Below are 16717 nucleotides of genomic sequence, written 5' to 3'. Positions count from 1 at the left end.
TAAGAAATCAATTTCAATAGCTAAGATGGTCTTTAAAAGGTTTATAATTTTTTCTGCACAAAGGAGTAGACAGTTTTAGAACACTTAATTTAGTTCATTTGTTAGAAATGCCTCTCAGTTTTGGTTTGAATTAATCTCAACAAAACCAAAGGGGAGTTCACTTCTGCACACAAGACAGCAAAGAGAACTAGTTCTACTTTGGTTTGTCACTAAGAATACAGCTGAGAACACTTCAAAACTTATCCATTTCAGCAAACCTAGCAGTGAAAAAGACTAAAACTGAAAGGAAATTAAGGAATTAGAATTTTAAAAAAATAAGGGTGCAGATAGGGAGCATAAAGCTTTACTTCTAAATTTTGGAGACCCTCTCTCTGTCCTCCTTAAAAGTGCATTTATTTTGTTTGCAAGTATTAAAAACATGCCAGTTAACACTTTTTTCTAAGAACCAAAATGTACTATGTGTCCTAAAAAGTTTCTTCCTAAAACACCTCAACATATGAAAAAAAGGCCCAATCCTGCAAACAGATCCACACACGTGGATCCTTAGCCCACAGAGTCCCATTGACTAAAATGGGACTCCATGCTGGGGTAAAGATCTGCCTGTATAGATCTCCCTGAGGAATAGGGCCCAAAACTGGCAACTAAGGATCTGATCCTGCAAAACAAGTGTCTTTGCTCATGCAATTAGTGCCATTTACCCATTGACTCCAATGGGACCAACAGAATCAGTCAGGCTGATTGATTTCAAGTTAAAATCCAGATCTTACATTAGTACCACAAAAGCACAGTGTACTTGACATAACTGGATCCTCTTATTATAGTCTTTATTTTTCCTGCTGGAAGAGTGACTTAGCAAATTCCAAACTAGACCTCCCAAGGAAAGGAATTATCTATTAAATAATATATGTCTCTAAAAATATGTTGAGCCTGAGATCACATTCTTTAGAAGTCAGCATACAGCTCCTTGGTGTTTCCAGCACCCCACAACTGAATGAAGCTTAAATGTGACAAATGACATAATAAAACTGAAATTACAACATTGCAAATAACGAGAAAAACGGTTGGGTCAATTACCTCCAAGAAATCAAGTAGGCAAATGCAGAAAGAATCGAACCCGGGGCGGGCAAACTTTTTGGCCTAAGGGCCATATTGGGTTTCTGAAATTGTATGGAGGACCGGTTAGGGGAGGCTGTGCCTCCCGAAACAGACAGGTGTGGCTTGGCCCCCACCCCCTATCCGACCCCCCCGCTTCTTGCCCCCTGACGGCCCCCCTGGGACTCCTTCCTCATCCAAGCCCCCTGTCGACCCCCCTGGGACTCCTGCCCCATCCACCGCCCGCCCCACTCCCTGTGCCCTGACCGCCCCCAGACCCACCACCGCCCCATCCAACCCCTCCTCTCATTCCTGACTGTCCCCCTGGGACCCCTGCCCCATCCAACCACCCCTTCTCCCTGTCCTGCCCAGAATCCCTGCCCCGCCTGCCCCCTGCTGTCCCATCCAATGCCCCCTCTCCTTCCTGACTGCCCCCCTGGGACTCCTGCCCCCATTCAACCCCCTGTTCCCTGCCCTCTGACCACCCTGAACCCTACTCACACCCTCGCCCCCTGATCACCACCCCAAACTCCCCTGCCCTCTATCCAACCCCCCGCTTCCTGCCCCCTTACCGCGCTGTCTGGAGTACCGGTGGCTGGCGGCGCTACAGCCGTGCCACCCAGAGCATCAGGACAGGCAGCCGCGCCGCCCAGCTGGAGCCAGCCACGCCACCGCGCAGCACAGAGCGCCGGGTCAGGCCACCTAGAGCATTGCGCCAGTGGCACAGTGAGCTGAGGCTGCGGGGGCCGGGGGAAAGCAGGAGAGGGGCCGGGGGCTAGCCTTCCGAGCCAGGAGCCAGTTCCCTGGATGTGGCCCATGAGATGTAGTTTGCCCACCTCTGATCTAAAGTGTCTTTTCTGAAAGGGTACCACAGAAGCAAACCTAGTGTTTTTCTCTTGTATAGAAATAAGCTTTACAAGTATTAATTTAGCCTCCCTGCACATCTGTGAATTAGGGAAGTGTTCTCCCTCCATTTATACATAGGAGAACTGAGGAACGGAGAAGTTATCAACATTTTCTAAAATGTCCACTAATTTTGGATGCCTCAGACATTAAGTACCCGCTCCGATATACCTGGGAGCCTGATTTTCAGAGGTGCTAAGTAACCATCCGTTCCATTTAAGTCAATGAAAGGTGCTGGCCCTCAGAACTTAATGGAAATCAGGATCTACTGATCTCAAGTTAAGCATCCAAAAACTGGGGAACCCAAAAATCAGTGAACAATTCTGAAAAGGTTGGCCTATATGACTTGCCCAAAGTCAGAAAGAAAATCCACAGCTGAGTCAGGAATACCCCAGTCCTCTATCAGTATTGCATCCCAACACTGGGCCATAGCTCCTCCCTTTAAACAGGTTACTCAGTTTGTAAGGATGCTTAAAAGGTCACAGCCACAAAATGCAGATTTTTTTTACTCTCCTCCTGTATTTCCTATTATTTCAGTAGGAAGCTGGCAATTGCTTGAGGGGCCTCAGAGGAGAGCCACAAAAATGATAAATGGATTGGAAAACAAGCCTTATCGAGAAAGACTCAAGGAGCTCCATACAGTATATTTCGCACGAAGACAATGTCAAGGGATAATTTGATCACAGTTTAAGTACCCACAGGGGAAAAGAAATTTGGTAATACAGGGCTCCTCAATCTAGCAGACTAAGGTATAACAAGATCTAATGGTTGGAAGTTAAAGCTAGACAGTTCAGACTCAAATTTTTTAAGAGTGAGGGTACTTATCCATTAGAATGACTTCAAGGGTTGTGGTCGATTTTCCGTCACTGGAAATCTTTAAATCAACATTGGATGTTTTTCTAAAAGATATGCTCTAACTCAAACAAGAATTAATTCAGGGAAGTCCTGTTGCCTGTGTTATGCAGGAGGTCAGACTAGCTGATCACAATGGTCTCTTCTGGCCTTTGAATCTATGTATACAGTGGTTAAAATGTTATTAAACTAGGAGAAATAAATATCCAAGGTCAACAACCCTAGTCTAGGATTATGTTCTGCAGATTTTTGCACGTGCTTTTCCAACATTTGGCATGTTTCTCATTGGAGTCAGCTATTTCAGAAGGGTTGGCATTAAAAATAATAAATACAATCCTATTTCATTTATATGGTAAATTATTATTTAGCTAACTTTCTGAACACCAGGTATTGAAATTCAAACAGACTTCTTGCAACAACCATTAAAAAGAAAAATATAGGTCAATTGCTTCTACATTTGTTAGTCTCTAAGGTGCCACAAGTACTCCTTTTCTTTTTGCTTCTACAAGGATCACAGCTGACAATTAAACAAGTTTACCAAATTTAACCCTAAATAGCTGTATCTCATATGCATGCCATACAACAAAAACTTAATAGTTTGGCACCACTCTAATAGAAACTTAACTTACCAGTATAGCAAAACAAAAAAACCAAGTCTTTAATTTGCAGATACTGAAGGTTAAAATCAGGAAGTAATATGCAACAGTTTTCCCCAAAAATTAAGAAATAAAGAATGAAAAATAATTGCTGCTCTTCTACCCACAATATAATTTTAGTTAAATCAGGGATAGCATAATCTGTCTTTAGTTTCTGAACAAGTTATAAACTGGGGAGCTATTTAAAGAAAAACAGAAAGTGTTCAAGTCTCCACATTTATACAATTAAATTACTCTTCTTTCCAGGCACAGAATCAACAGTAGTCCTTCATATCCTCCTTTCAATACAGTGCAGGTCCTATTCCACATTGAAATAGGCACCATTTGAAGTGATTACCGCAATTGCAGAAATACATATATGCCAAAAGTAATGCAGTTTTCCTTCTAACTACCACAAGTAATAGAAGTGTTCTGGTGTGTCCATGCACATACACATATACACACACACACTTATCGCAAATTAGTTCAAACTAACAATATTAAAACCAAGCCAAATCCAACATCAACATTCTAAACCTCTGATGCATATACACTCCAATTTTAGGTGTAACAGTAAAATTATCAAACCACCTATCTGACTTGGGATTTAGGCTTCTTATCTAAAGAGTAATGTGCATCTATTTATACAATACTATTAATGCACTAAATTGGATATATACAAGATACAGAATTTGTCAAATATTAAGTCATCCAGAATCATATACTATCACTATTCTATATGGACAGGGTCTACTAGTAACAAGATGGAACTTTTTAAGCTGCAGAACTAGTTTATGGAACCAGTTGTATCCCAAAAGCATTGTTTCCAATATTGTGACACGTCACAATAAGTACGTTTGGCCTTTAAAAGGTTAAGAAAATAAAAAACTACTAGTCAGACAACACACCTTTTAATGAAAACAGCATAATCTTTTATATTCAGCTAAGTTAGCAAATAAATACTGTAGATTACTTAGACTGGTTTCAGATATGCAAAGTCCAATTACTACATTAGTTTTCTAATAATGTTCAGAAACAAAGCAAAATAATTTAGTCTCATACTTTTTAGAAACCAAATACACTACTACAAATCAAAATCAGACCGTAGAACTCCTAACACTGCTAATTCACATGCTACAAAAATCACATGGCAGCAGGAAAACAGTTTTTTAATATGATCTACAAAAAACAGAACATTATTCAGAAGATTATATAAAACAAATATGCATCAGTTCTTTGAAGAGCAACTGTGGAATACATGTGGCCTTTTCCAATCTATTAGTGGTACTCTTGTTTTATAAAGTGGAACACACACACATGCATCACTAGAAGAGAATAAATGAATTTATCCCACTGCAATCAAACTGACTGGAAAAGACACCTTCTATATTTGGCCATTATCAGGTGTATAAACCTACTATGCTATATACAGAAAACAAGCAATACTTCCAGGCAAATATACATAACCACAGACAAGGCAGAGTTCCATTGAGCAACTGAGTCTTGTGTCTGATCTTTTTGTAACGTAAGTCATTGTATCAAATACTAAGGCTATGTCTACACTTAACGTGCTGCAGCTGCACCACTGCAGTGCTTCTTGTCTAAGCCAAGTCTTAGGTCACCTTAACTATGTCTCTCTCGGGATCTGAACACCCCGAGTAATGTAGCTAGACTTAAATCTCAGGTGTAGGCCAGACCTAAGAACACAGTCATTTTCCTTCCTGCTTGAATGCTGAGTACTGTATAGAAAAAAACAGAACAAAACACAAAGTTGAATGACATTGAAATGTCTAGAGTTTGGTTCCGTAAGGACTTTTTCAAGGGCGCTGACCAGTCACAACTGCCACTAAAGTCAACAAGAGCTGCAAGGAGTTCAGCAACTCTGAAAAGCCAAGGCCCAGGTTTTTTGCTTGCACAGCTGTGAAATTAAAGGGACAACCTAAGGTACTTCAGCCCCCAAACATTTATTTCTTTGTTTTACAAAACCTAACGTGAACAGAAATGTGTCCATGCTACTGCTTTGAAATTTCAATGAACATTATGGGGAGTGTTTTTAAATCCAAGCACAATGTTCCCAACTAAATCATGCCACTATTGCCCATATCAGGACTCGGGAGAACCAAAGAGAAACAAGACGCAAAAGTGAAACTGACCAATCTATCATCCCCGTCCGGGCAGGGTAAAATGCCCATGCCCACATGACAAATAGCGACACACATTTTAATTCTTCCAGTTATTATTAGCAGCACAGATTCGGAAGCTGCGGTTGAGTGTATCCGGCGGGGAGGGGGGACTGTTTAAACGAGGTGCCGCTGGGTTTTGTAACTCAGGGGGTCCCCTCTGATCTGCGGGTTACAAGTCACCCGGGCACTGTGCCCCTGGCCTGACGTTGGGGGCGGCTGAGACCATCCTGCAGCATGTGGGGTCAGGCGAAACACCACAAAGAGCCGGGGGGGGGGGGGGACTTTCCCCTGTAAAACTTTGTGACGCTGGAAACTCCTTTCCCCTCCTGCCTGGCCCTGGGACGCTGGCCCGAGGGTGGGTCTAGGGCCCAAGCGAGGCACAATCACACGGGCCCCGGGGGTGAGGGGGGGTCTCCGGGATCCCCCGGCCCTGGCGGTTACACGGGGGGGGGGAGCGGGGGGGCGGCCGCCGAGCCCAGCCCCGAGGTGTCGGGGGTTCATCCCCACAACGCCCCGGGGGCTGCCCCAGCCCCTTCCTCGCTGGCCCCTGGGCCTGGCCCGGGGTCAGAGAAACACCAGCCTCCCCCCACCCCAACCGCGGGTCTCCTGGGACTCACCCCCGACAGGGGGGCGCCCGACCCCGCTCCCCTCCCCGCGGCTCCGGGCACTAACCCGGCCCGGGCCGGGGGTCGGAGCCCCGGGCCCCGCGGCGGCCCCTCACCTTGGTGGCCATGGTGCTGCTGGCGCGGGGTTCCCGCCGCGCGCCTCCCCTGCCCCGCGACGGGCCCGGCTCTGCTGCTGCTGCTGCTGCTGGGCCGCGGCTGCTCCGAGCCGCCCAGTCACAAGTCCCGCCACCGCCCCCTCCGGCTGCCGGGGCTGTTCGGCTGCTCAGCAGAAACCCGCCGCGCTGGGCGGGCCGGAGCTAATGTAGCACCAGGGCAGCGGCCAGGCTGTGTCCCGGCCCCTCCCCGCTCGCTCCTCTCCTCCTGATCGCTTCCCCCTCTCGCTCCTTCTCGCTCCCTGTCCGCCCACCCCCGCTTCGTCCGCGACCCACATTTCTTTCCCCAGCTACCCCGCACCCCACACACACCCTGTTGTTTGCACTGTTTAGCCCTTGTTTCTTTGTCAGGATAGATTATTGGAATCAGAAAGGCGGTGAGCCGCATTTTGCTCACTTACATAGGAGTAAATTCGGAGTGACTCCGGATTTACACTGGCATACTTGATAACAGAATCTGGCCCTGAATATTCAGACTTGCTTCAGCTCGCCTCGCCCATTTGCTGGAAGACTAGGTCCTTTGGGTGATTAACATTCTTAGGTTTCAGAGTAGCAGCCGTGTTAGTCTGTATTTGCAAAAAGAAAGGGAGTACTTGTGGCACCTTAGAGACTAACCAATTTATTTGAGCATAAGTATTCATGAACTACAGCTCACTTCATCCGATGCATTCTGTGGAAAATAACATTCTTAGGCAGTTTGTACAATCTCTCTAGCCATTTAAAATCTCGCTTTTTGGGGAGGAGGGGTCAGCATCCTCATTCAACTTCTTTTTGCTTCAGCCATTAATGTACTGGAGGGATCTCCACTGGTAGATTCACTTGACGCTGCTGGCATATTTACCTTCCTACCAAAAAAATACCACTAATGCAAAAGTGAATGCATTTGTAATCAACCATTCCCACTGCCAAATATTTCTTTAAAATGCAAACAAAACAGCATTTGACTGTCTGTGTGTTGTTGGGGGTTTTTTTTGGGGGGGGGGGGGGTTGCTTTTTCTATGAAAGTATCTTCCATGCAGTCTTGGAACAGTAATTTCAGAAAACTGGACCTCAAGGAAATGAATCTACTATCACATCAAGTTTCCTCTATTACTGTCTTTTGATGTGTAATTCATTTGTGATCTGTGTGTCATATGGGCCTCAGCAAGCTGATAGTATTACAGTTACATGCAAAAGACCTTAGTGCTTAGAGGTACATCTCCATAGCCCTCAGCAGCAAGCCTCCTAGCCAAGGTCCACAGACTTGGGGTTGCAGAAACGCACATTAAACATAGCTGTGTAGATGTTAGGGCTGCAGTTCTGGCTCTGAAGCTGAGGGAGGGAGGTGGACTTCAGAACCCAAGCCACAATGTCTACACAGCTATTTTGAGCGTGGTAGTGTGAGCTTAAGTGTTTTGACCCAGGTTGGGTGTCTCGCTGCCGCAGGCTGTCCGGATATACCCCCAGTATCTCAGTCATGGACTAGGACCCCATTGTGCTACGTGCTGTACAAATTAAGAACAAAAAAGACAGACTACCCTCTTTGGGGCGGGGACTAAGACCTGGTCTACACCTAGAATGTAGGTTGACCTAGCTATGTTGCTTGGGTGCAGAAAATTCAAGCCCCTGAGAGACATAGGAGAGCAGACCTAAGCCCTAGTACAGATACCTCTAGGTCAAGGGAAGAATTCTTCTGTCAACCTAGCTACCATCTTTCAGAGCAATTGATTTACTGCAGCAATGGAAAATCCCCTTCCATCGCTGTAACAAGTATCTACTCTATGACACTACAGTGGTGTAGCTGCAAGTGTGCCACTGTAGCTTTTTTGTGTAGACATACCCTAAGTATAAGACAAGACACCACAGAAAGATACAGACAGAAGCAGAAGGACAAGAAAAGAAAGGGACAATACTGGTCAACATCATGGCTTGTGGTCTCATCATACAAATTTATAGTAAAAGACAATTCTTATCCCAATCAATTTACAGTCTTAGGTAAAAGGGGGAAACAAATGGAGGGGGACAGAATACAGTGGCTGTAATGCAAACATATTTTGCATAGACTATCTATGTGCATAGTTTGCAAATATAACTATTTGAGGGTGTATTTTGTTTGGTTTTTGATCAGTAGCAAGCAAGGTCTCACCTTCAATCCCAGTTTTTAAAAAAGTAGTGTAATTGTACAAATTGTCAATGAGTCAAACATTATTATTCCTAAAAATCATGTATAATATTATGAAGCAACATAATGCCTTACATGCATATTTCCGTATCTGAAGTGCTTACAAGCTTCTTTTGCTATTGGTAACTCTTTCCGCTGAGCCAGACAACTTTAATAAAACAGAAAAACAGCATACCCACAAGTCTTTTAACTTGAAAATGAAGTTGCAACTTTCCCCGCCTTTTATGTAGAACAAGTGAAATATCTGGGCAGTTTTCTAGCTATCATCTTGAACAGGAGCAATAAAAAATATATGTGGCTGATGCAGAGCTGAAAAGCAGCTGTTTAGCAGCAACCACACTATTTTTTTGCTGTAACAACGATCAGGACTGGTTAATTTGAAAAACATTCAAACTCCATTTTGATGTGGTTTTTCAATTAGTTTTACAATCCAAACAAATGTGCTATGGTGTGTTTATTCTAGTTGTTTCATTCTTTAGACCATGTCTTGAGAGTGAACCTCTCATACATACACCTTTCCTCCTAATGCTTCAATCTTTCTCCACTTTGTTCTCAACATCTTGCCTTCTGAGAACTACCAAGAAGGGCTTCACACTCTAGGACTGATGGCCACTTAAACAACATTTGTCTGTCTTAGACATAGAAACAAAGTAATGATTTGAAGGCCTCTTTACACATCTAAAATCTCTGATCTTCTAGACAATATTCCTCCACAAGCTGATCTTAACAAGGTTTACTGGAGAAGTTTACAGGTGGATAGGAACATCCTTACAGCTACTTATTTCTTCATCCTTGTTGCTGCTTTTTCTTCTGTGCAGGCCAGATCACATTTCTCTTCCTAGCTGAAACCTTCATTATAAGCTAACACAAAAGCCTTAGCACAAACGGACTGCCAATGGGAGACACCTAAAGTGATTTCTAAAACCCTTTGCATAGGTGAGCTCTCTGCTGCCTAGCAGAGTGCTGAGGACTTTGGCCCTAGTTCATAAAATGACTTAACCACATTCTTAACTTTAAAAATATGAGTAATTCCACTGACTTCAATGAGACTGTTCATATACCTAAATACTTTGCTGGATAAGGGCCAAAGTACTCAGCACTTTGCAGAATCAAGCTCATATTTTCTATTTGATACATATGACTTTAGCTACTCAAAACTCAATTTGTACTTCCAAAGCCCCATGCCTCAAACTGAGGTATCAATATAAATTTTAGAAGTGAAAAATCTCCTTTCCATAAAAGCTGTTAAGCAAGCACATATGTTGGATTTTGTTATTTGCCCTCGCTATGACTTTTCCTAGTAAATATGTACTCTTGTGGTTCAGTTTATTGAACTAAATTTTCCAGGGATATAAATGGTCACTTCAGTAGAATCCAGTGAAGAAACGAACAATTTCACTAGAAAGGGCTCAATTAGTTAAATGAAGACCCTGTTGTCAAACACATACTATTCAAAATACTTATATTTGAGATGAATTGTGGCCACCCATTGTGATGGGAAAGGGGGCAAAGAGCATTCCTCAAATCTTTCTCATTCCTGCTCAGATTCTGACCACAGTTGCAGCTCCTGAACAACCCTGAGCACAAGGGCTGCAGAGGGTTAATGCTGCCATGGGTGCTAGCTTATCCAAATTTGGTAGGGTAGAGTAAATGTAGGACCAGGTCTTTACCCACTGTGCTGAACAGCAGGGCTGGTCAGCTATAGAAGGCATACATACTGCATTGTCCTAAGGGCTTTTCCTCAGCATCTCCCTCTAGATTGACAGAGCCACTGCCCCCAACAAAGGGCAGTGCCTTAATGCTACAATCTGAACTAAGGAGGTAATGGCCAAGGAAGCTGAGGAATTTACCACAGCCATGGAAATATTCTGTACTGTGTTCTAAAACTAAACTTGTTACATCAGATGAAATAACTGGAAATACTCCAGTAGACAACTTTGCAAATGGAAGCTTCCGTCAAATGTAAGTATAATCTAAATTCCTGACAGCAGACACAGTGACAGTTAATTCCATTAGTTCTTTATTTTCCAGCATGTTTTGTAAATTATCATTACCACACTAAAGTCAAAAGGTTAAAAGGCTACCTGTGCCACCATCTTTGCCTCATGCCTATATGAATTGTGTCACTGTGTAATATTTGAGAGTCTCATACCACAAAATTTTATGGCAAAGTTGACAAAAGCTCCACCAGCAAAATCTTTACTGTTCTTCCAGATGTTGTTATGGGATCAGAGAAGACTAATAGCCAGAAACAAGTATAAAATACTTCAAGCCTCACTCTCTCCCCCTTTTAACCCCATCACCTTATTTGCCCTCTAACAGCAGAACATTTTTCTTGTTTTTCTGAAAAAAAAATCTCAAATTTCCAAAGCTTTCTAGTGGTTGAAAGCAGTTCATTCATGATTTAATCTTTGACTCAGTCATAATAGTTCATGGATTTTTTTTCCCTTCAGGATTCACATACACACACATTTTGTCTTATTTAACTCTGACCTCAAAGGCTCTGAAATCATGGCAAACTTCCTCTTAGCTGATTAGATGTGCCTTTGGTTGAGCCTGGTAACTGCTATTCCAGTTGCCAGGGTGTGATGCAAGCTGCTCCTTTCCCACATCTCCAGCCACTGCTGAGAGGTACCTAAACACTGATCTGCATATACAAATGCAACATCGTAGCAAAGCAATGAATTCCTTTTGTTTGTGAGTATTTCTGAACAGTAATTTGATGTGACAATAACTGGAGTAGTATTTGTGAAAATACATTAAATTAGCTGCCATGGAACATATAAATGGTTCTTTTCCTCCTGTTGCAGTGATCGGAGTTGACAAAATTCATCCCTTGGTCATGAAGATCTAAGACAGAATTCCTTTCAGTATCAGTTTCTTCCTTTTGGCACTATCGCAACTCATGCTGAAACAAGTGTTTTCATATTCAGTGCAAACTATTGTTCATGTGATGCGACTTTGCCAAAGATGTGGACACATTTTTACTCTCTTACTCCGCACCTCACAGCAATGACTATGGATCAGATCACATGTGTACTGTCAAACTGGCAGGGCCAGCTAACCTTGAAATCCCATAAGTTGTCAAGTCCAGACTTCTCTAGGTCCTAACAGCTGGTCTAGATAGAACTTTCCCCTTATAATTTTTCATTCTGGGGATTTATCTCCCAGGAAACAATTCTGAGAAGAGCTTTGTTTGTAATTTCTTTACTTCTTTCCTCAGCCCATCAACTCCTTGTGATTGCTAATTGATCACAATGAGATGTCCAGCACCTCAGTCATTAGTACTTAATTATTTAGCTCCATGTTGGAGTACTACATTGTAATTTTTCCAACTCAGTCCTGTTTCATTTGTTTTTCACTTTCTTCCTCCGGCCAAAGTGAGGATATTCGGTCTAACTCACTTTATTATATACTCGGCCAGCATACTTATTTTGTGTTGACTGTGAATGTAATGTATGTTCCCATTTTCTTTATGGTGTAAACAAAATATATTGTGCTTTGACTACTTTTGCACCCTCATTGGTAGAAAGCCATCAGTTTTGGTTGGTCACTTTAGACAGGGCTGTGAACAATCTGTGGTTTATTTTCAATTTTACCTATTATGGAGGAAGGAGTCTGCCAGCTGCAATGAACTGTAATGTCAAGAAGATACCATCCCAAAAGCAACAGTTACTGTAAACTACATCAAAGTGGCTGGGTATTCTGATCCATTGCAAAATTTCTGTTGACTTCAACTAGGCCAAGGTTTTCATCTGAGGTGTTTGTCGGTGCCTGCACTCCAACGTACCACTAATGAATAGTACAAAATATATTGTACCAGTTATTTGCAAACTTTCTTGGAATAACAGGAAAATATCTGGATTTTTTTTTTGGTATGTAATCACAAATGTAGAAATCATTCCCCTACCTTCTAGTACTTATGTAGCTATCTCCATTGATGAGTGTCATAAATATAAAGGGAAGGGTAACAACCTTCATGTATGCAGTAATATAAAATCCCTCTTGGCCAGAGGTACAGAATCCCCTTACCTGTAAGGGATTAATCAGTTCAATTAACCTAGCTGGCACCTGACCAGAAGGACCAATGGGGAAAGAAGATACTTTCAAATCTGGTGGGGGGTGGGAAGGCTTTGTTTTAGTGCTCTGTGTGTGTTCTCTCAGAGACAAAGAGAGAGACCAAGCAAGTAATCCAGCTCCTACCGAAAGATACATCTAAAATTACAGGAATAGTAAGTAATAGCAAGGAAAGGCATTAGATTTTCTTTTGTTTTAGCTTGTGAATTTTCCCTGTGCTAAGAGGGAGGTTTATCCCTGGTTTTTGTAACTTTGAAGTTTTGCCAAGGGGGGAATCCGCTATGTTTTAAGTCTTATTACCCGTAAAATTACCTTCCATCCTGATTTTACAGAGGTGCTTCTTTTACTTTTTTTTTCTTTATAATAAAGTTCTGTTTTTTAAGAATCTGATTGGGTTTTAGTGTCCTAAAAACCCAAGGGTCTGGTCTGTGCTCACCTTGTTTACCTATTTGGTTGGTATATTATTCTCAAGCCTCCCCAGGAAAGGGGGCGAAGGGGCTTGGGGGGATATTTTAGGGAAACAGGAACTCGAAGTGGTCCTTTTCCTGAATCTTTGTCTAACTCACTTGGTGGTGGCAGCAGTACCCATCCAAGGACAAGGAAGGATTTGTGCCTTGGGGAAGTTTTTAACCTAAACTGGTAGAAATAAGCTTAGGGGGTCTTTTTCATGCAGGTCCCCACATCTGTACCCCAGAGTTCAGAGTGGGGAGGAAACCTTGACAAGGAGGAATCTTATTGGCAGGATATGAGACTCAGGCCATGTTTACGCTACAGCAGTACAGCTACATTGTTGCCTCTGTAGCACTGTAGTATAGATGTTTCCTGCATTGATGGATAGTGTTTTTCCATCAATGTAATAAATTTTCCTCTCCAAGATCGATGGAAGAATTCTGCCATCAATGTAGCCACATTTATGCCATCTGTGCTCTAACTATGGCTCTCAGGGCAAGAAAAACCTCACAGCCCTGAGCAACATAGCTCGGACAATCTAATTTTTAAGTGTAGACCAGATTTTAGTTGAAGATCAAAGATTAGGCCCTATTTTCTCCAGTCTCTGAAGTTTAAAGGAAGAAGGGCATTAGGACTCTCTTTCAGATGACTAACAAAAGACAAATCTCGCTCAGCTAATGTGGCTTTAGGCTCAACTCACAGTGAAATTCAGTAGGGTTGGAATGCCTAACTCCATTAGGCTCCTTTGAAAATGGTGACAGCCTTAGGGGTGGATTACACTTAGCCCTGGTCTACACTAGGACTTTAGGTCGAATTTAGCAGCATTAAATCGATGTAAACCTGCACCCGTCCACACGATGAAGCCCTTTATTTCGACTTAAAGGGCTCTTAAAATCGATTTCCTTACTCCACCCCTGACAAGTGGATTAGCGCTTAAATCGGCCTTGCCGGGTCGAATTTGGGGTACTGTGGACACAATTCGACGGTATTGGCCTCCGGGAGCTATCCCAGAGTGCTCCATTTTGACCGCTCTGGACAGCACTCTCAACTCAGATGCACTGGCCAGGTAGACAGGAAAAGAACCGCGAACTTTTGAATCTCATTTCCTGTTTGGCCAGCGTGGCAAGCTGCAGGTGACCATGCAGAGCTCATCAGCAGAGGTGACCATGATGGAGTCTCAGAATCGCAAAAGAGCTCCAGCATGGACCGAACGGGAGGTACGGGATCTGATTGATGTATGGGGAGAGGAATCCGTGCTATCAGAACTCCGTTCCAGTTTTCGAAATGCCAAAACCTTTGTCAAGATCTCCCAGGGCATGAAGGACAGAGGCCATAACAGGGACCCGAAGCAGTGCCGCGTGAAACTGAAGGAGCTGAGGCAAGCCTACCAGAAAACCAGAGAGGCGAACGGCCGCTCCGGGTCAGAGCCCCAAACATGCCGCTTCTATGATGAGCTGCATGCCATTTTAGGGGGTTCAGCCACCACTACCCCAGCCGTGTTGTTTGACTCCTTCAATGGAGATGGAGGCAATACGGAAGCAGGTTTTGGGGACGAAGAAGATGATGATGATGACGAGGTTGTAGATAGCTCACAGCAAGCAAGCGGAGAAACCGGTTTTCCCGACAGCCAGGAACTGTTTCTCACCCTGGACCTGGAGCCAGTACCCCCTGAACCCACCCAAGGCTGCCTCCTGGACCCAGCAGGCGGAGAAGGGACCTCCAGTGAGTGTACCTTTTAAAATACTATACATGGTTTAAAAGCAAGCATGTGAAAGGATTACTTTGCCCTGGCATTCGCGGCTCTCCTGGATATACTCCCAAAGCCTTTGCAAAAGGTTTCTGGGGAGGGCAGACTTATTGCGTCCTTCATGGTAGGACACTTTACCACTCCAGGCCAGTAACACGTACTCGGGAATCATTGTACAACAAAGCATTGCAGTGTATGTTTGCTGGCGTTCAAGCAACATCCGTTCGTGTGTTATCCTCAGGAGAGTGAGATATAATCCATGGTCACCTGGTTGAAATAGGGTGCTTTTCTTCAGGGGACACTCAGAGGAGCCCATTCCTGCTGGGCTGTTTGCCTGCGGCTGAACAGAAATGTTCCCCGCTGTTAGCCACAGGGAGGGGGGAGGGTTGAGGGGGTAGCCACGCGGTGGGGGGAGGCAAAATGCGACCTTGTAACGACAGCACATGTGCTATGTATGTAATGTTAACAGCAAGGTTTACCCTGAAAGAGTGTAGCCAGTGTTTTATAAAATGTGTCTTTTTAAATACCGCTGTCCCTTTTCTTTTCTCCACCAGCTGCATGTGTTTCAATGATCACAGGATCTTCTCCTTCCCAGAGGCTAGTGAAGATTAGAAAGAAAAAAAAACGCACTCGAGATGAAATGTTCTCCGAGCTCATGCTGTCCTCCCACACTGACAGAGCACAGACGAATGCGTGGAGGCAAATAATGTCAGACTGCAGGAAAGCACAAAATGACCAGGAGGAGAGGTGGCGGGCTGAAGAGAGTAAGTGGCGGGCTGAAGAGAGGGCTGAAGCTCGAATGTGGCGGCAGCGTGATGAGAGGAGGCAGGATTCAATGCTGAGGCTGCTGGAGGACCAAACCAGTATGCTCCAGTGTATGGCTGAGCTGCAGCAAAGGCAGCTGGAGCACAGACTGCCACTACAGCCCCTGTGTAACCAACCGCCCTCCTCGCCAAGTTCCATAGCCTCCACACCCAGACGCCCAAGAACGCGGTGGGGTGGCCACCGGCCAACCAGCCACTCCACCACAGAGGATTGCCCAAAAAAAAGAAGGCTGTCATTCAATAAATTTTAAAGTTGTAAACTTTTAAAGTGCTGTGTGGCATTTTCCTTCCCTCCTCCACCACCCCTCCTGGGCTACCTTGGTAGTCATCCCCCTATTTGTGTGATGAATGAATAAAGAATGCATGAATGTGAAGCAACAATGACTTTATTGCCTCTGCAAGAGGTGATCAAAGGGAGGAGGGGAGGGTGGTTAGCTTACAAGGAAGTAGAGTGAACCAAGGGGCGGGGGGTTTCATCAAGGAGAAACAAACAGAACTTTCACACCGTAGCCTGGCCAGTCATGAAACTGATTTTCAAAGCCTCTCTGATGCGTACCGCACCCTCCTGTGCTCTTCTAACTGCCCTGGTGTCTGGCTGTGCATAACCAGCAGCCAGGCGATTTGCCTCAACCTCCCACCCCGCCATAAACGTCTCCCCCTTACTCTCACAGATATTGTGGAGCACACAGCAAGCAGTAATAACAGTGGGAATATTGGTTTCGCTGAGGTCTAAGCGAGTCAGTAAACTGCGCCAGCGCGCCTTTAAACGTCCAAATGCACATTCTACCACCATTCTGCACTTGCTCAGCCTGTAGTTGAACAGCTCCTGACTGCTGTCCAGGCTGCCTGTGTACGGCTTCATGAGCCATGGCATTAAGGGGTAGGCTGGGTCCCCAAGGATACATATAGGCATTTCAACATCACCAACAGTTATTTTCTGGTCTGGGAATAAAGTCCCTTCTTGAAGCTTTTGAAACAGACCAGAGTTCCTGAAGATGCGAGCGTCATGCACCTT

At 44.1% G+C, this 16717-nt stretch overlaps 2 protein-coding genes across 3 annotated transcripts in view; one reads left to right on the top strand and one right to left on the bottom strand.

Moving 5' to 3' along the window:
* The window catches only part of SNX9 (sorting nexin 9), a 93794-nt gene extending 87164 nt beyond the window's left edge, over positions 1–6630 (bottom strand). Inside the window, exon 1 of one of the 2 annotated variants that reach the window (XM_074948685.1) lies at positions 6387–6630. In XM_074948685.1, the coding sequence (XP_074804786.1) occupies positions 6387–6398 (12 nt within the window). In that variant the 5' untranslated portion in view covers positions 6399–6630. The remainder of the gene's footprint in view (positions 1–6386) is intronic. The other variant, XM_074948686.1, reaches the window with a different exon arrangement.
* A 7753-nt stretch (positions 6631–14383) lies between these two features.
* On the top strand, positions 14384–15953 carry LOC141984522 (uncharacterized). The gene is made up of 2 exons (XM_074947601.1): positions 14384–14853; positions 15433–15953. The coding sequence occupies exons 1-2, from the start codon at positions 14448–14450 to the stop codon at positions 15951–15953; spliced, it is 927 nt and encodes a 308-aa protein (XP_074803702.1). The 5' UTR covers positions 14384–14447.
* Positions 15954–16717: the final 764 nt, after the last annotated feature.

Source organism: Natator depressus, chromosome 3 (assembly GCF_965152275.1).
Source record: "Natator depressus isolate rNatDep1 chromosome 3, rNatDep2.hap1, whole genome shotgun sequence".
Lineage (NCBI taxonomy): Eukaryota > Metazoa > Chordata > Testudines > Cheloniidae > Natator > Natator depressus.
Note: the sequence above shows the minus strand (reverse complement) of the source record. Positions and strands in the feature narration are given on the sequence as shown.

Excerpts from the sequence above, each read along its gene's own strand:
- LOC141984522 (XM_074947601.1), top strand. The coding sequence starts at position 14,448 with ATGAAGGACAGAGGCCATAACAGGGACCCGAAGCAGTGCCGCGTGAAA. Across the intron at positions 14,854-15,432 it reads AGGCGGAGAAGGGACCTCCA|CTGCATGTGTTTCAATGATC; the intron begins GTGAGTGTACCT and ends TTTCTCCACCAG.